The 20,525-nt window shown below is 36.2% G+C and overlaps 2 protein-coding genes across 2 annotated transcripts; one reads left to right on the top strand and one right to left on the bottom strand.

The window, feature by feature from the left end:
- Positions 1-3,643: 3,643 nt before the first annotated feature.
- Positions 3,644-13,325, top strand: LOC110680498 (the record flags this gene model as incomplete). Its single annotated transcript, XM_021856298.1, has 3 exons — positions 3,644-3,831; positions 3,910-4,026; positions 12,990-13,325. Coding segments are annotated over 3 exons (547 nt in total), but the record flags the coding sequence as incomplete, so codon positions are not given.
- A 156-nt stretch (positions 13,326-13,481) lies between these two features.
- LOC110680497 lies at positions 13,482-16,264 on the bottom strand. The gene is made up of 2 exons (XM_021856297.1): positions 14,870-16,264; positions 13,482-14,224 (listed from the first exon to the last, which is right to left on the bottom strand). Exons 1-2 carry the CDS (start codon positions 14,981-14,983, stop codon positions 13,640-13,642), a joined length of 699 nt encoding a protein of 232 aa, XP_021711989.1. The 5' UTR covers positions 14,984-16,264; the 3' UTR covers positions 13,482-13,639.
- Between the last annotated feature and the right edge of the window lie 4,261 nt (positions 16,265-20,525).

Genomic DNA, 20,525 nt, shown 5'->3' with positions numbered 1-20,525 from the left:
TGGTGTTCTTGATGAAAAGTTGACATGAAACACTTCAATGATTTCGGCTAAAATTCAAACTTTTTGGACTGTTTGTCAAATGGTTACTTGAAAGAGTTTTTTTTTATTAAATTATTATCAGGTAGTTATAACGATATCGGTTATAGTTATAAAGTCTAGCGATCCTCAGACGATTTTTTGTTGGAGAAATTTAAGGAAGAAATGGTCATTTCTGTATACCTTGGATTATTTTCTTCCTAAATTCTTAGCAAAATTTTCAAAAGAATTTGAAAAAATTTTGGAAGGATCTTAAAAGATTTTAAACTGTTATAGATTAAAAGGGTAGATGCTATTAGAATGTCTGAAACACATCTTGAATAAAGTATTACACAAAATTAACCTTTACGTCCCCAACCCCCTACAAGGCATTTTCAAACCACCTTGAATTTAGTTTAAAGATGTTAAAGTTAATTACCATAAATGGCCAATGCAGAATTCGGATCCATTACTGGAGTCACGGTGGCGTCAAAATTAAAAAGGGTTTTTTTTTGTATTTATTTCAATTACAACATGTTTTTTTAATATAGCGACGTCTCAATCTTCATGAATTCTAAAGAAAATCAGTATCAACTGATGTGACTACGTCAAAGTACTAAGCTCTGTTTCTACCAGAACCATACATGCCATCCGCTGTCTCAATGTTCATGAATTGTAAAAAAAAGCATATATCGATAAATAAAGAATGAACTTGGTATCAACCGATATGGCAACTTTAAAGCACTTGTTCATTAATTTCATCATGGTCTATATTTTCGTTTTATTACCAATCTATTTTTTGGTGAAGAGAAATCTACCACGGAATTCACCAGAAGTTCAATTAGAATGTCAACAGAAACTCAAAAAGAAACATAAGAAGGATACAAAGAATGTTACAAAGAAACCGTTTTAAGGTGACACGGGAGACCGTGTTATTTTCCCTATCTTTTTCCTCACTCTAACAATTATCATCAGAATTTTGTGGAAGCAAATCTCGAGTTTTGGAAGCAAATCTCCAATTTGTGCGAATTGCTTAATGCTAATGCTAATGCTAATAGAATTGTCTATAAATCAAGTAAAATCCCAAAAGAGCTCCAGATGAAACTGGTATCAGTGTCCGGATTAGTTGATGCAATTTTCATATGCTTCTATTCCTACAAAATCATGCGGAATATGATGTTGCACGGTATACTTTGGCCAAATAATGGAAATATTGTCCAAGAAGTATCGGCAGAATACAGAGTTGAAATGCTAGAACTAATCGCCAAATTAGTTGATACAAAGCTTTTCACAACCTAGTGGTTCGCGGTTACAAAGCTAATCTATTCTGAAGATGTATGAGTTTGATTCCCGGATAGTTCAGAATCTTTTCCTAATGGAACATTCCTTGACTTCTCTGGGTATAGAGTATCGTCGTACCACGACACACGAATAAGAAAATGGCAATCATCTCTCAGTTAATGACTGTTGAAGTACTCATATAACACAACACTGAGAAACACGCTCTGTCTCAATGAACACACGTCAAAAAAGAAGAATTAGAAGAAGAGGAACAAGAAGAAGTTATGGCAATCTTCATGAATTTGAGAGATCTTGTCAATAAACAAAAACAACACGGTATCAACAAATGTTGTCACATGATATGTATTATATATAAAAAGCAAATGTCCCCCACGTCCCTGACGTAACCGGCACGGTTATGTTCAAAGGATCACAATAAATCATTTTCATTCGTTTTACATTTAAACTACGGTGTTGAATTGAAAAAAAATAATCACATTTCTAAATTTTGGCGCTATTATGACCCAGTACTGTCCGGAGATGATCTTGGCATAATTCCGAATTCCTCATTGGCCATTAATGGCAAATAATTTACTTTATAAAGGTACTAGTTTATAAAGTAAATTGAGGATGGTTTCAAAAAAAATGAATAAGAACTTATGAAATGACAACTATTTCAAAATGCCTTGATAAGGTTGGGGACGTAAAGGTTAATCAAAATATCCCTAGTGTGATTCTAAGTGACATTTCTAAAGCAATTAAAGAAATCCTGAACAAATATGTGGTGAAATTTTTAAAGGAATTCTTGTGAAAAAAAAACAAAAAAACGAAATTCTGGACTGAATAAATATTTCGAAAATATTTCTAAATTGATACTGTGATGAGTTCCTGGAAGAATTCCTAATTTACGTAGTACAGATTATAGTTATTTATAAAATTTAACCAAATAATTTAAATTTTGAAAAATTTAAGTACGGTTTTACAGTGAAATATTTATGATAGAGAGTTTTTGCGTTGTAAGGCATTTTTCGGGAACATTTATGTTTTTAAGTGTGTTTGCACTATTATTCCACAAGTACTCAAAATACTCATCTATTTTTGGAATCTGTGTTGATATTGGCTATTGGTCTTTTGGTTTTGAAGTAACATCGCTTGGGGTACCGACACTTTCCGTATGAAATTTCTCCGATCGACATTTTAATTTCAGTTAATTTACAAAAAGAAACAATAAATAAATAAAATGTGGACTATTCAATTTAATCAATATAATCAGGAATGAATAAATCATACAATTCGGCTAAATTGTGACCAAGAAGTTCTTACTCGAAAACGGGTGCACCAATTTGTTTCTTTTCTTCACAATATTCTCTAATCAAAGTATTGCTTCAAAAAGCGAATAACCATACATGATTAAAACGCCTAATATATTTATGTAAGTTATTGTTACGCGTCGGTCCCCCAGGAAATATATTCAGATCCAGATGACCAATAATCAGAATCGACACAAATTCTAAAAGAGGAAGAGCTTCGACAAAAATATTTTTTAAAGATTTCGTAGACAAGAAATGTTTTTTTTTTTTTTTTAATTTAATTTAATCAGCACAAAACATAAATATATGACAATTTAATTGAAAAAGACATTTTTTGATAAACAGAACCCCACAAGTTGATTTGTAAACAGGAAGCACATTTTATATTCTAGAGTTGAAAACAATGACTTGACAAACATTGATTCTTTCTGGGTCACTCTAACCAGTATTTCCATCACAGAAGCCAAGAATTGAGTCCAACAAAACATTTTTTTCGACTCATAATAATCTCGTAAGCAAAATTCGACGCAATTTTGTTAGGATAAAAATTCCATCGTTTTTGATCCTTCTCAAAGAGAAACTCTTTGTGCTACTTACAGATATTTCTCCATGAAGACTGCACCTAACTGTCCCCCACCGCGTTTGCTCAGCTGTATTCTAATCAAACGAATCTTTTTTTTTTGTTGCACGACAAGTGCAATTAGACTCTATCAGTGTAAGGGCCTGTTCACAAATTTCATAACGGGAGTGTCCTCAAAGTGTTACAGCTCATACAAAATTTGTAAAACATACAAGTGCGTTACGAGAGGGTGGGTGGGTATCAAAAATGACCATTTTTGGCGTTATGAAATTTGTGAATGAACCCTAAAAAAATCTGATTTTATCACTACTCAGAAAACGCTATGGGAAGCTAGTGGGTGGTATTCGCAAACGCAAAGGGATTGCTGTAGATGAAATTCACTGTGGGGATGAAGCCCTCGTCACTTGCCATATCCGGTCCCATGAAAACCCTTTTCCTACTCTTCCTACTTATCAAGCGTGTATCATAAACCCTTTCTAATTCCATTTTCGAAATTGTTTCCACTCGTTCACGCAGGTCGACGTATTCCGATCGCATTGCCAAACACAGGTGCCCTGTCACGTAGACGCCATACGCTTTACATCCGATCGGCCATCATCGTCTTCATTTTGTTTGCATTTCTGCAGTTCCACGTGATAAACTATGGTAAGTGCAACGACAACGTGCAGCTTCTCACACGAGGAACGGAAAAACTAATAAATTTCTGTCACACTGTTTTCGCAGACTCCAACGAGTCCGGACCGGCGGATACGGCCAACTACTCGACGGCAGCGATCCTGCAGATGGTGCCACCGGTTTTTCATAAATACCTGACATCGAAGACCCGCAACGGAACGCAAGGTACGGTTTGGTGATGGGATGTTTCAGAAATAATTTTTTTGTGAAAAATGTGATCGATTTTCGGAAGCTTTTACTGTTTCTTAGTAGCTTTTGAGAGAAGCTTTTCCAGCTACTATGAGAAGCCTTTCAAGCATCTGGAGAAGCTATTACAGAAGCTTTTTTAGCTTCTGGGAGCAACTTTTCCAGTTTCAGGGAGAAGCTCTTTCAGCTTCTGGGAGAAGCTTTTCCCGCTTCTGAGAGAAGCTTTTCTAGCTTCTGGGAGAAGTATTTCCAGTGTCTAGGAGAAGCTTATCCAGCTTCTGGGAGAAGCTTCTCCTGCTTCTGGGCGAAGCTTTTTCAGTTTTTGGCAGAAGGTTTTTCAGCTTCTAGGAAAGCTTTTCCTGCTAATCCATCTCATGATTATGTTATTTTTTTAGTAATGTTTGAAAATTTAGCTCAATATTCACTTTGTTAATTAAGTTGGTTTTCACCTTAAGGGAAGTGTAGAGCTCTATTTTATTTTATTTTTTAGTAATCCAAGTCAAAACTGGCCATTTTTATTTTTATTTACTATATCCTTGAATATTGTAAGCTACTCACTCCCTGACGGTCTAGTGAATTTAATTTCACAAAAGTAAAACAGGAACACCTTCACTTTGTTACTACCATCCATCCAAAATCCACTTGTACAGCACAGCTTCTAACCAAACGACCGCACCCTTAAAATGCCACGTCTAAGATCCCGACGGAAAAATTTCACGCAACGTCGATAACCAACTCAGTAGTAAAACACTTCTCAAACTCCATCGACTGACCGCACTCAAAAGTTGTAAAGTTCCATCCCGAGCACTTTTGTTATCCCGACGGTTCTCGAGAAAACGATGCTCCATTCCATGAATTGAATCATTTCACCCATCATCAGCATACATCAGCCGAAGAAAACAACCCCAACGGCTATCTGCGAAGTTCCATCTGTGCATCTTTTATGGGATACATACATAGCTCATACGAAGCAACATAAACTAACAAAAGCCAGAGAACATTACATGGGTAACTCACATATGCCAATGATCTCGTATTATCTTTGCCTCTCTATTATGAATTACATATGAATATCTGTGGCTTTACAAACAGAGATGTCTTGCTTCTATTCAGTAATTTCAAAGCTTCGTTGGAAGAGCTTACAGAACGCGAGTTAAAAATCATCATAAAATTGTCTTTATAAATCTGGTAGATGGCAAGTACAAGTGGTGAGTTACTTTAAAAGATTATGATCTCTTCCGAGAGAACCATAATAAAGAGCGAGTCATAACCGAAAGATGGCAATCGTTTTTGAGTCAGCTAGAAGATGTTTCAACGATAAAACTCTATTTTCCCCATGAGTGAGTTTTAATTTTGACATTGAATAAATTAAAAAGTTTTCGCGGAAAATGAAGTTGAATAGACCAACCAACCACCGATCAAAATATGAAAAAACGAACGTTTTGAGTTAAAACTTGAATTTTCTGGATGCAGCTATATCCTTATTCGTGATAGAAATTGAAACAGACTAACTAGTACAGATGGAAATTAAACTTTTGAAATATGTATCTTAGATATGGATTGGATTTGGATTGGATTTGGATTGGATTGGATTGGATTTGATGGATTTGGATTGGATTTGGATTGGATTTGGATTGGATTTGGATTGGATTTGGATTGGATTTGGATTGGATTTGGATTGGATTGGATTGGATTTGGATTGGATTTGGATTGGATTTGGATTGGATTTGGATTGGATTTGGATTGGATTTGGATTGGATTTGATTGGATTTGGATTGGATTTGGATTGGATTTGGATTGGATTTGGATTGGATTGGATTGGATTTGGATTGGATTTGGATTGGATTTGGATTGGATTTGGATTGGATTTGGATTGGATTTGGATTGGATTTGGATTGGATTTGGATTGGATTTGGATTGGATTTGGATTGGATTTGGATTGGATTTGGATTGGATTTGGATTGGATTTGGATTGGATTTGGATTGGATTTGGATTGGATTTGGATTGGATTTGGATTGGATTTGGATTGGATTTGGATTGGATTTGGATTGGATTTGGATTGGATTTGGATTGGATTTGGATTGGATTTGGATTGGATTTGGATTGGATTTGGATTGGATTTGGATTGGATTTGGATTGGATTTGGATTGGATTTGGATTGGATTTGGATTGGATTTGGATTTTTGGATTTGGATTGGATTTGGATTGGATTTGGATTGGATTTGGATTGGATTTGGATTGGATTTGGATTGGATGATTTGGATTGGATTTGGATTGGATTTGGATTGGATTTGGATTGGATTTGGATTGGATTTGGATTGGATTTGGATTGGATTTGGATTGGATTTGGATTGGATTTGGATTGGATTTGGATTGGATTTGGATTGGATTTGGATTGGATTTGGATTGGATTGGATTGGATTGGATTGGATTTGGATTGGATTTGGATTGGATTTGGATTGGATTTGGATTGGATTTGGATTGGATTTGGATTGGATTTGGATTGGATTTGGATTGGATTTGGATTGGATTTGGATTGGATTTGGATTGGGATTTGGATTGGATTTGGATTGATTTGATTGGATTGGATTGGATTTGATTGATTTGGATTGGATTTGGATTGGATTTGGATTGGATTTGGATTGGAGATTTGGAATTGGATTTGGATTGGATTTGGATTGGATTTTGGATGGATTGGATGGATTTGGATTGGATTTGGATTGGATTGATGGATTGGATTTGGGATTGGATTTGGATTTGGATGTGGATTTGGATTTGGATTGGATTTGGATTGGATTTGGATTGGATTTGGATTGGATTTGGATTTGGATTTGGATTGGATTTGGATTGGATTTGGATTGGATTTGGATTGGATTTGGATTGGATTTGGATTGGATTTGGATTGGATTTGGATTGGATTTGGATTGGATTTGGATTGGATTGGATTGGATTGGATTTGGATTGGATTTGGATTGGATTTGGATTGGATTTGGATTGGATTTGGATTGGATTTGGATTGATTTGGATTGGATTTGGATTGGATTTGGATTGGATTTGGATTGGATTTGGATTGGATTTGGATTGGATTTGGATTGGATTTGGATTGGATTTGGATTGGATTGGATTTGGATTGGATTTGGATTGGATTTGGATTGGATTTGGATTGGATTTGGATTGGATTTGGATTGGATTTGGATGGATTTGGATTGGGATTTGGATTGGATTGGATTGGATTTGGATTGGATTTGGATTGGATTTGGATTGGATTTGGATTGGATTTGGATTGGATTTGGATTGGATTGGATTGGATTTGGATTGGATTTGATTGGATTGGATTGGATTGTGGATTTGATTTGGGATTGGATATTGGATTGGATTTGATTGGATTTGATTGGATTTGATTGGATTGGATTGGATTTGGATTGGATTTTGGATTGGATTTGGATTGGATTTGGATTGGGATTTGGATTGGATTTGGATTGATTGGATTGGATTTGGATTTGGATTTGGATTGGAATTGGATTGGTTGGATTGGATTTGGATTGGATTGGATTGGATTTGGATTGGATTTGGATTGATTTGGATTGATTTGGATTGGATTTGGATTGGATTTGGATTGGATTTGGATTTGGATTGTGGATTGGATTTGGAATTGGATTTGGATTGGATTTGGATTGGGATTTGGATTGGATTTGGATTGGATTTGGATTGGAGGGGGGGGGGGGATTGGATTGGATTTGGATTGGATTTGGATTGGATTTGGATTGGATTTGGGATTGGATTTGGATTGGATTGTGGATTGGATTTGGATTGGATTTGATTGGATTTGGATGGATTTGGATTGGATTTGGATTGGATTGGATTGGATGGATTGGATTTGGATTGGATTTGGATTGGATTTGGATTGGGATTTTGGATTGGATTTGGATTGGATTTGGATTGGATTTGGATTGGATTGGATTGGATTGGATTTGGATTGGATTTGGATTGGATTTGGATTGGATTTGGATTGGATTTGGATTGGATTTGGATTGGATTTGGATTGGATTTGGATTGGATTGGATTGGGATTTGGATTGGATTTTTGGATTGGATTGGATTGGGGGATTTGGATTGGATTTGGATTGGATTTGGATTGGATTTGGATTGGATTTGGATTGGATTTGGATTGATTTGATTGGATTTGGATTGGATTTGGATTGGATTTGGATTGGATTTGGGATTGGATTGGATGGATTTGGATTGGATTTGGATTGGATTTGGATTGGATTTGGATTGGATTTGGATTGGATTTGGATTGGATTTGGATTGGATTTGATTGGATTGGATGGATTTGGATTGGATTTGGATTGATTTGGATTGGATTTGGATTGGATTTGGATTGTGGATTTGGATTGGATTGTTGGATTGGATTTGATTGGATTTGATTGGATTTGGATTGGATTTGGATTGGATTTGGATTGGATTTGGATTGGATTTGGATTGGGATTTGTGATTGGATTTGGATTGGATTTGGTTGGATTTGGATTTGGATTGGATGTTGGGATTGGATTTGGATTGGATTTGGAATTGGATTGGGATGGATTTGGATGGATTTGGATTGGATTTGGATTGGATTTGGATTGGATTTGGATTGGGATTTGGATTGATTTGGATTGGATTTGGATTGGATTTGGATTGGATTTGGATTGGATTTGGATGGATTTGGATGGTTTGGATTTGGATTTGGATGGATTTGGATTGGATTGGATTGGATTTGGATTGGATTTGGATTGGATTTGATTGGATTTGGATTGGATTTGGATTGGATTGGATTGGATTGGATTGGATTGGATTTTGATTGGATTTGGATTGGATTTTGGATTGGATTTGGATTGATTTGGATTGGATTTGGATTGGATTTGGATTGGATTTGGATTGGATTTGGATTGGATTTGGATTGGATTTGGATTGGATTTGGATTGGATTTTGGATTGGATTTGGATTGGATTTGATTGGGATTTGATTGGATTTGGATTGGATTTGGTTGTTTTGGGGGGGATTGGATTTGGATTGGATTTGGATTGGATTTGGATTGGATTTGGATTGGATTTGGATTGGATTTGGATTGGATTTGGGATTGATTTTGGATTGGATTTGGATTGGATTTGGATTGGATTTGGATTGGATTTGGATTGGATTTGGATTGGATTTGATTGGATTTGGATTGGATTTGGATGATTTGGATTGGTTTGGATTGGATTGAATTGGATTTGGATTGGATTTGGATTGGATGTGGATTGGATTTGGATTGGATTTGGATTGGATTTTGGATTGGATTTGGATTGGATTTGGATTGGATTTGGATTGGATTGATTGGATTTGGATTGGATTTGGTTGGATTTGGATTGGATTTGGTTGGATTGGATTGGATTGGATTGGATTTTGGATTGGATTTGGATTGGATTTGGATTGGATTTGATTGGATTTGGATTGGATTTGGATTGGATTTGGATTGGATTTTGGATTGGATTTGGATTGGATTGGATTGGATTGGATTTTGATTGGATTTGGATTGGATTTGGATTGGATTTGGATTGGATTTGGATTGGATTTGGATTGGATTTGGATTGGATTTGGATTGGATTTGGATTGGATTTGGATTGGATTTGGATTGGATTTGGATTGGATTTGGATTGGATTTGGATTGGATTTGGATTGGATTTGGATTGGATTTGGATTGGATTTGGATTGGATTTGGATTGGATTTGGATTGGATTTGGATTGGATTTGGATTGGATTTGGATTGGATTTGGATTGGATTTGGATTGGATTTGGATTGGATTTGGATTGGATTTGGATTGGATTTGGATGGATTTGGATTGGATTTGGATTGGATTTGGATTGGATTTGGATTGGATTTGGATTGGATTTGGATTGGATTTGGATTGGATTTGGATTGGATTTGGATTGGATTTGGATTGGATTTGGATTGGATTTGGATTGGATTTGGATTGGATTTGGATTGGATTTGGATTGGATTTGGATTGGATTTGGATTGGATTTGGATTGGATTTGGATTGGATTTGGATTGGATTTGGATTGGATTTGATTGGATTTGGATTGGATTTGGATTGGATTTGGATTGGATTTGGATTGGATTTGGATTGATTTGGATTGGATTTGGATTGGATTTGGATTGGATTTTGGATTGGATTTGGATTGGATTTGGATTTTTTTGATTTGGATTGGATTGGATTTTGGATTGGATTTGGATTGGATTTGGATTGGATTTGGATTGGATTTGGATTGGATTTGGATTGGATTTGGATTGGATTTGGATTGGATTTGGATTGGATTTGGATTGGATTTGGATTGGATTTGGATTGGATTTGAATTGGATTTGGATTGGATTTGGATTGGATTTGGATTGGATTTGGATTGGATTTGGATTGGATTTGGATTAAGATTTGGATTAGATTTGGATTAGATTTGGATTAGATTTGGATTAGATTTGGATTGGATTTGGATTGGATTTGGATTGGATTTGGATTGGATTTGGATTGGATTTGGATTGGATTTGGATTGGATTTGGATTGGATTTGGATTGGATTTGGATTGGATTTGGATTGGATTTGGATTGGATTTGGATTGGATTTGGATTGGATTTGGATTGGATTTGGATTGGATTTGGATTGGATTTGGATTGGATTTGGATTGGATTTGGATTGGATTTGGATTGGATTTGGATTGGATTTGGATTGGATTTGGATTGGATTTGGATTGGATTTGGATTGGATTTGGATTTGGATTGGATTTGGATTGGATTTGGATTGGATTTGGATTGGATTTGGATTGGATTTGGATTGGATTTGGATTGGATTTGGATTGGATTTGGATTGGATTTGGATTGGATTTGGATTGGATTTGGATTGGATTTGGATTGGATTTGGATTGGATTTGGATTGGATTTGGATTGGATTGGATTGGATTTGGATTGGATTTGGATTGGATTTGGATTGGATTTGGATTGATTGGATGATTTGAATTGGATTTGGATTGGATTTGGATTGGATTTGGATTGGATTTGGATTGGATTTGAATTGGATTTGGATCGGCTGTGCCAATCTAGGTTTTCCAATTTTAACCGAGATTCAGCTAACAAATTGTCCAGTTGCTTAGCAACGAAGCACCTTTTACGGATACTCGGCTTTTATTTCCTAGATCCCATGAAATTTATTTGCCGACTATACGGCTGTGTGAATCTCGATTAAAATGAGCCTAGATTCGGCATTCAAAATTAAATGGGTAGGTCTACCATAAAACGAGTTTCCCAAAGTCGGATATTCCAGGGCCCCTGAACCTGCTACGAATGACGAATACGACGGCTGTGCTACTTTTCCCCGAATATTGTTTCCTCGAACGCCACTCGCTCGAATGTCAGTTTCTCGAACACCCCGTTTCAATGAATGGACCATTTCCCCGAAAAGTTTTTGGCAATTATAATTGTTTTGACTTCATATATTTCAGGGAGGTGACAAACCGGCCATCTGATATGCCTTCTTCTTTATTTTATAGTCGATATCTTACTTTTAATTGCTTATAGTTTTTTTACAGTTCATCACCCTGTCAATGAAAACTATTCTTGCACCTTTGAACTGCATCGTTTTTTTTGGAAAACGGGTCATTCGGGGAAATGGATCTTTCGGAGAAAAGGGACATTCGGGGAATTGGCGTTCAGGGGGGAATGACATTCGGGGAAATGTTATTTGGAGATCTTCGCCATCGGTTGTTCTACTTTTGCTCAAATGTCGGTTTTCCAAATATCCCGTTTCTCTGAATATACCATTTCCCCGAAAAGTTTTTGTCAAGCATAATTGTCATAAATTCATACTATTCAAGGTGGGTGAATGAATCAATAATCTGATAAGTACTTATCCCAATTTTCAAGTTTCTCTTTCCTTAGCATTATTGGCAATATGGCCATTTTTTATCTTTATTATAGTGGCTTTTCGCCCTGGGCGAGTTCGCCACTCAATCTCGTTCATATATACGTAACAATGTTTCAAACACCATTTATCAGTATTTTCTTGTGCATCAACATTATCATGTCTATTTAGATTCTCCCTTTCATTCGTTGAGCCAGTTTTCGTGTTCGAAGGAAGATGTTAGTTTTAAATTGCTTCATACATTCCCGCGTCTTTAAGGAACCTTAGGATTGCAGTTTCACTATCACGTTCGTTCTGTAATGCCATTCTAATACATGATATACCATACTGCTGCCTCAGATGTTCCGTTGACGAACAGTTACATATAAAATGTTCCACGGTGTTGTGGACTCTGCATATATCACACTGCTTCCGGATATGACCAATATCTCTTTCTTTTGATTGTTTATAGTTCTTTCTATTTCACCATCCTGCCACTGAAGACCATTCTTCTCCTTATTCAACTGTAACAATTTTCGGGTAAAAGGATCATTCGGGGAAAAGAATCATTTGAGGAATTGGTGTTTGGGATAAAGTAACACAACCACTATCCCCAAATGGTGCATTTGTAACTCAATTCTTGTTTCTTCCATAATCTATCCTCTACATTCAACTCGTGATTCCAAATAAGAATTCTCTTGTGAAAGCTGATCTCTTTCCGACAAGTTCAATGTCACTAACGAAGCGTATCTCTTCATTGTCATCTACAGTGCCCGTCCCAATAAAACACGCAATTCGACCGATATTCAATGATCAAACTGTTTTATTATGCAAAAATAAGTTCGATAATCGTCAACAACAAGTAGCAAACGAAACAAATCCAATTACCAACTTTTCTATTTCCTTGCGACCTCCAATTTGCTAGACAGCAACCTTGCCGTGCTCCTATCCTAGCAAACCATCCATCCCCAAGACCTTTCCGTACAACTTTTCTAAACTTCCTAACAATCCGTCTTGCTTGGTTTCGCCCCACAGTTCAAAATGGCACCCACACCGGACCGGGTGACAGCGCACAGCGGGCGGCCAACATCAGCGAAATCCTTCGCATGATAAATCGCTACAACGAACTGCAGACGATCCTGAACGAGGACATCTTCGGTCCGCTACAAAATGATTCTGTGATAATAGTAGTGCAGGTGAGTACTTCATCCGTCCGTGTAACAACACGTTTACGATTACGAGGCATATCTGTGGCGGGGTTGGCTATATCCCGTTGACTCAGCAGGATCTCTCATTGGCGTAGCCAGAAGGAAGGGGTTAACTACCTCAAAGGCATTATAAAACAATTTTCCACGAAATAATAATTCTAGAAACTCTTCTTGGTAGGTTTTCTAAACTTAAAGTCACAGACAACAGACGTAACACTAAATAAATTTCAATCAACCACTCATTTAACAATCACTTCAAATTCGCTAAGTTTCTTGTAGTGTGGGACTCTTCGTACCTAATGGAGCTTTATTAAAGGTTTAAAAAGGTTGTTAAGACTAATTCTAAACAGAGTTTTAACATTATGGCGGTAACAACAGTTGATAGTAATTGATAAACCCTAAAATGTTACTTCGCTACGCCCATGGTGGCTCTATTCTCGTGGTCAAACCCTGCGTCGGTCGAAGGTCGGTGAAAGATTACATTCTCGCCTGACAGCAGCCGCAGGGATCGGAATCGTTAATTTGTACACGACAACTGCTGCGTATCGTACTCTGTCCCATGACTATCAGCTGCTGGACGGCCTGTTCCTTGCTCAACAGTGCGACACAGCTGGGAGCAAGTGCCACTTTGCAATCGCTACGGTGTCCGCAGTGGCTGCAGCAATTGCACCGGGAGCCCTCCGGATGCAGTTCGACCGTGGACGTTTCCATGTTTGCCGCCACTGAACGTGCCACAAACTGCTCGCTGAGTTCTTCCTCGGCTTGTTCGAAGGGATCCTGCATGGGTGACCCGAACCGTGCCGGTTGCTGGTGCGGCATGCCACCGTCGCTTCCGCTGCTGCTGCAGTAGTCCAAGTCGAGTAGCAGTTGGGTGATTCTATTCCGGACCAGCGAACCGATGCGAATATTCGATGCTGAGGGGTTCCGATGTTGAACGGTGCCCGACAGGAGCGTCCAGTGGTTGGCGTAGTTGACGATGGTGCGCTGATGTCGGTTGAACTCCCACGGACACTGCACCTGATGCCAAACGGTACTGCGAGCGCTTTCACGTGGCAGCAGAGACTGTGAAATGTTAAATGTGTTGGCATGCAGTTCGGGGGAGAGAACAATCGCATATGGCGGACAACATTGTTATTAAATTAAGTGGCTGGAAGTGAGTGATATGGATGTTTGACAACAATGTTTACCCAGCAGGATGTGGCTGAATTTTTGCATGTTCTTAGTTCAAGTTGTCTCCCAGTCGGAACAGACTCAAATTCCGAATTCTCAGATTTATTTTTATGTGATTTATTTGAAACATTTTACCGAGATTTCCTATTTTCACTTTGCTGAGTTTATTCTGTTTGGAATATGAGCCAAACAGTAAAACTTTTGAATTTATATTTTTGATAATTTGTGACATTCTATTTTTTTTATTATTTTTATTTAATGGACTTTACGGGATATAACCTTTAGTCAGACAAACAGGGAGTCGCATATTCAAAATTTTAAGCGTTTTCAGAAATCTCTAGAACAAAAACTACTGAAACCTTGCGCTATGTAAAGATTGAGGTTTATGAATCAAATGAAGGTTGCACAAAATAATATTCTGATTACTATGATTTGCCTTGTATTCTACGGTGAACAAGTAATTCTAAAATGTTGTCAAACATCCCCACCACCATCCTCTCGCCTTGCGCCATAATGAGCAATAATGCACATACTCACAATAACGGTGGCCCAGAACTTCCGCCGCGGAACAACGGACAACAGTAGCTTCCGGAGGGCAACCTCACACAGCGTGAACAGCGTATCCGGCGAGATCCACAAACAGCGGGACATCCTGTGGAAGTAAAAACGACGCTTTGTTAGTAGGTACCCAAATACGTAATGTATGCGATGACTTTCAATTGCTTCAGGTGTCGTAGTTGTTGTTGCCGTTATCTGTGGCGACGAACGAAACTTCGTCCTAACTGTATTTCAATTACCCATGTTTCGCTATCTAAATTAATAAAAATAATGCACTGAAACTACTTTTACGGACGTGAAACTAACCCCCCCCCCATCCCGAAAGCGATTTGCGCATTGGAGAGCAGATTTGAAAGTTGTTTTGAGCGCTTGTTCAATCCGATAATTGAATTGGGTTTTTCGAAACGTGTTAAATTGGTGCAACCATATATACCTACTGGTATGAACAGTAATTATAATTGATGTGGAGAACTTTTCCGAGTTAATATCGTTATCCGTGACGTGTTGGTATCCTCATGGTGTGTACCCGAACTGAACGTGGGAGCAGCACTAGGGTGGCCCATAATGATAAAACTACAAAATCTTAAGAATTATCTCCCATTTTTTTTTTGAACTCTCGAAAACTACTGTTGTAGCTTGATCGGAATCCGTCAAGCCTAAGGGGAAGCTAGGGAAGCTTGAAGTTTGTAGGGAAAACAATTGAGCAAATGCACGTTGAAAAATTGTTCCAACTATTATTTTGGCCATCGAGTGCACTGTAGTTGATAAAATTATTTTGGCGCAGGAAAACTGAAACTCGTTTGTGTGCTCATTCACGAATTTAACTCAAAAACGATCGTTATACACAACCTCTGCACCCTTTTTACATGAAAGCTTGAACTATGAAGGATATCATTCTTCTTTTTTTTCATTAACAATAAGCAGTCTACAACACGTCTTAGCTCAATCTGTTTTCCGAGTAACAGGTGCATTAACAGATTGGAAAATTCTAGGTAGAAAAAAGTACAAAAAATCAATTGGTAGAGATAAGCGTTCGAACAAAATATCGATGTGACTGGACCAATTCAAATTTGATATGCTAAATTGATTCACTAATTCAATTGAATTCTATAGATCGATGTATTTGAGTCAATTAAATTTTCAAGTTTGTTTGAAAATATGAAATCCACCAGTCAAAGTAACACTATATGCTCTTAGATTGAATTGTCTCTAAATACCTAAAACCACCCATTGAACATTTTAAGGATGATTCAAGTTAAAATTTATTGTTCAACAATTTATTAATAATTATAATCATTTTCACCATATTGAATAGAAACAAAAAAAAAACAAAGGAAGAAAATCAACTCACTCGATTTTGAGTACTCTTCTTCTTCTAATTCTTCTTGGTATTACGTACTCACTTGGACAGAGCCTGCTTCTCAGCTTAGTGTGCTTTTGAGCACTTCCACAGTTATTAACTAAGAGCTTTCTTTGCCAAAGTTGCCATTTTCACATTCGTATATCGTGTGGCTGTTCGATGATGCCCAGGGAAGTCAAGAAATTTCCATCACGAAAAGATCCTGGACCGACCGGGAATCGAACAGACACCTTCAGCATGGCTTTGCTTTGTAGTCGCGGGCTCTACCACTCGGCTAAGGAAGGCCCTTGGAGTACTGCTGACATCGATTCAAAAAGATCGATTGATTCAAACAAAAAAAAAAGACATTCGAACATCATTTCAAAATGATCCACCGCCTAGTTAGAGTACTCAATGCTCAGCTGTTATAACATGATTACGATTTTTTTTACTGACACGAGATATAAAAATTTCACCCAGTTCATTCAAAGGACTTGCAAGATAGATTTCACCAACATTTCTGCAGATATCTATAAAATACTATTTGAAGTATTTCGCTGAGAAATCTTTCAAAAGTTTCCCCAAAAAATGTTGCTGCTTTCCTCTATGGAATTCTCCAGAATTTGTTTTTAGTTTTTTCCCTCCTGTTATATACTCCATCAAACGTGAAATTGGGAAAAACACAAATGATTAAGTTCATAATTAAAATTTGTTGCAAAGATATAATATGTTTTCCAAGAGTTCTACTAACGAGACGTTTCATTTATCAACAGATTTTTTCAAAATTCCCTCTTAAATTCTTTACGGAATTGTAGTCTATGGAATCTAGGATGTTGTTTCTGGAATACTGTTTAATTTATCTATGCATTCGGGAATCAATTCAAAGTAGTTTTAAGGGTATCTTCTAAATTTCATCTAGCATTGTTTCTTGGGATATTGACAATGTATTTTTATTCATTGAATTTTAAATATTAATTTCTCTCATTTTTAAATATGCAACGTTCTTTCAGGGAAAATAAACTCTTGCATCATCAAAATTTTTACCGAGGTTCATATAAAAGCATCGTTGCGGATTTCTTCAGGAGCTTCCAACAGTATTTTTTTCAGGAGTTCAGCTGAGTATTCCTAGCAGCACCAGGAATAATTTTTCGATAAACTGCTTGGAAAAAAATCTGACGGAATCCTATAGAAGTACCTGGAGAAGGCTTGCAATGCTGATAGGACTTCTAGAAGGAAGTTTTCAGAATTCTTCATATAATAAGAATCAGTCTAGGAATTTTCCCAGAATATTTAGCATTTCTGGAGGAATTGCTAAGATAATATCTCAAAATGGCTCATTTTTTGGTAATCCCTGCTTAAGACAATGCTTGAAGATTTAATTCCTGGTTTGATGTTAATTCCAAATTGATATCAGAAGAGAAATTGTTTTTTTTTCTATTTCTAAATAGTTCTTAGAGGAGTCCTCAGAGGTTTATCTGAACAAACTTTTAAATTAGTCGTGATTTCCATTTCCAGGGAAGGTTACAATTCTATGTGTGCAAAAAAAAATTGGTTACATTGTGCGTGCCTTGAGGCCCATAGTGACCACAATTCCAAATCGTAATAAATTCACGATTTTTTTATTTTTTTGCTGTTTTGGAAACAAAATTCAATTCAGTTTTACTTAAAAAATATAATGAAATTCAAAAGAGTGTGGTTCATTGCGGGGAGGAAATAGTGTGATAAAAGGCCCAGAAAATGTGGAACTTCGAAACTTAGAACACTTATACCTCAGAAGCAGTTTTACATACGACTATACTTTCTTCGGTAAAGATTTGCAACAGAGGTAGGGCCACTAAGGACTCTTCAATTTACAAAGTGGACACTTTGTTTCTGCTATATATACAGTATTATGGAAATATAAGATCTGAAAAAAAAAATCAGGTTGAAGAGCTCACTAGTTTGTCCAAATACTCCTTAGTAAAACTGTTCTTCAAAGTTAAACATTATTTTTTGCATATCAAAAATTCTCATTTTAGTGAGCAAATTGTATGTTAGTATCCTTGATTGCTCTACTGAAGGTAGAGCCTCACAACCACTTGTAATATTTCACCAATCTCTGACGCAAGTAATAGGTAACACTAGTGAGTTATCAATTTATTGACAAATTTGCTGAAATACCATCCTTTTACTCCCAGCAAAAAAGCTAAATAAAAAGCATGTTCAAAATTGGTTCAAAAGTTTACTAAATAAACTTATTAAAGAGCAAAATTGTTAGTAGTGATTGCATTCTAAAGCAATAATTTTACTCGAAATGCTAGTTTTTTCTAAATTCCATGCTTTTGAAATTGTGAACGCTTTTAAAACAATAAGGTACAGTGGGGGAAGTGTATCAGTGGGGTAAGTGGATCATTTGTCAATATTAAGCATAAATACTTGAATATGTTGAATGTTTCAGGGTGTCTACTCGTTTACAGAAATGAAATTCCCTGATATTTCCAGGTTTTTCCAGGTCTTGAAAAATCCAGTTTTTAAAAAATCCCCCAAATACATAAATGATTGACGAATAGTTTATTTTAGATGACTAAAAAATGTATTTTGAAAGATTTATATCTTTGAAAAAGAAAGAATCTAACGATATTTTGCAAAGTGTTTTTCCCTTGTAAATTATCTATTTTGTTCTACTGCAAAATAAATATTCAAATCGTTATAACCTTTTTTTTCAATATTTTTGCACCATTTTTTTTACAAGTTCTCAAAACACTCTTCTAATTTTAGAATCTGTGTTTAGAATCGTATTCGGATATTCGCTCTTCGGAACAATACATTAATGAGAGTATGTTGTGGAGAAAATGAAGCAATTTGGAGCAGCCGTCTTTGAATAATGAGCATGTAGGTTTCTAGTACCACGCTGACCAAATAAAGATATTAAAAACTTCATACAACATCATATCGTAATTTTCAGATACCTCCAAGAATTTTAAATTGATTTGTATGATTTTTTCAGAGTAGCTCCTTATTACCTGGCTTTATATAGTCCACATTTTATAGATACATACGCCAAATACATATCATATGGAGAATTTCGTCCCCCAAGGAACATCGGAATATCTTTAAAACCAGATCACCAATGACTAATATCGACACGGATTTGTTGAGTTTTTTTGAGAATTTGTGAAAAAATGGTGCAAAAATATTGAAATTCAAAAAAGTTTAAAACGATATGAATATTTATTTTGCGGTAAAAAGTAAAGCTGCCGGTTAGAAGCCTAACAGGAATCACGACATGGAAGTTAGATTCCTAAGTTGAACAGTCATTTTCATAAAACTATATCTAAAACTCTTTTGGGATTACTCGTGATATTACAAGTATTACTGTTTTGATTTACTGTAAATTTTCTTCTCGTATTTTTCCGAAGATCTCTTCAGGAGCCTATTTTAAGATTTTTCACGAACTTTCTAAGTAATTCTTCCAAAAAATCGTGAAGTTTTTCACAGAAACTACTTTCGGAGATTACATGAAGAATTCATACAAAGATCATTTCAGACATTTTTCAATGAAGCATCAAATTATCAAAAAATATTTCATAATTACCTAGGATTTCCCTCCAACATCCCCGATTGAAGCACCTTCGAAAAATTCAAATTTCCTTCAGAAATTCCTCCTTTTTTCTGGAATTACTCAAGGAAGTCTTTTAACATTTATACAGGAATGTCTCCCCGAGAAATGTCAAGGAAATTTTTCAGATTGTTTTGGAGAAAATTGCTAAAAAATGGAGAGATTTAGAAAAAAAAACATTCTAAAGAAACCTCTGTTGAAACTTGTGTGAGTTCTAAGCATGCCTTGATGAATTTCTACAAGGATCTCGGAAAGAACTTCTATATTGTAGATAAAATTTTTCTTGGAATTTTCTTGATAAATTGCTAAGATACCTGAAAACAATTTCAATCTCTGAATAATGTCCTACAAGACTTTTTGTAGAAATTCTTCGATGCAATTCAGACTGAATCCCTGAAAAACTATCAATGAATATTTGGAGCAATAACTGTAATAATTGCAATAGTATTATTTATGTAGGATATTGAATAAAGTTTTCAAAAACCCCTGGGAAATTTGGAAATTTTAATTGCATTTTTTTTTCTTTTGAGAAATATTTGAACCGGAGCAGTAATATTTTGATGAAATCCTGGAGAAATGCCGTTAGAAAGTTCTGGAGGAACTTAATGAGGAATCCCAGGTCAAATTTATCGATGAATCCTTGGATAAGTTTATAATACATTCCATCGATTCCAGAGAGTAATCGTTGATGAATTAAA

The sequence above is a fragment of the Aedes aegypti genome, unplaced genomic scaffold, assembly GCF_002204515.2.
Source record: "Aedes aegypti strain LVP_AGWG unplaced genomic scaffold, AaegL5.0 Primary Assembly AGWG_AaegL5_hic_scaff_1499_PBJ_arrow, whole genome shotgun sequence".
In the NCBI taxonomy this organism is placed as follows: Eukaryota; Metazoa; Arthropoda; class Insecta; order Diptera; family Culicidae; genus Aedes; species Aedes aegypti.
Note: the sequence above shows the minus strand (reverse complement) of the source record. Positions and strands in the feature narration are given on the sequence as shown.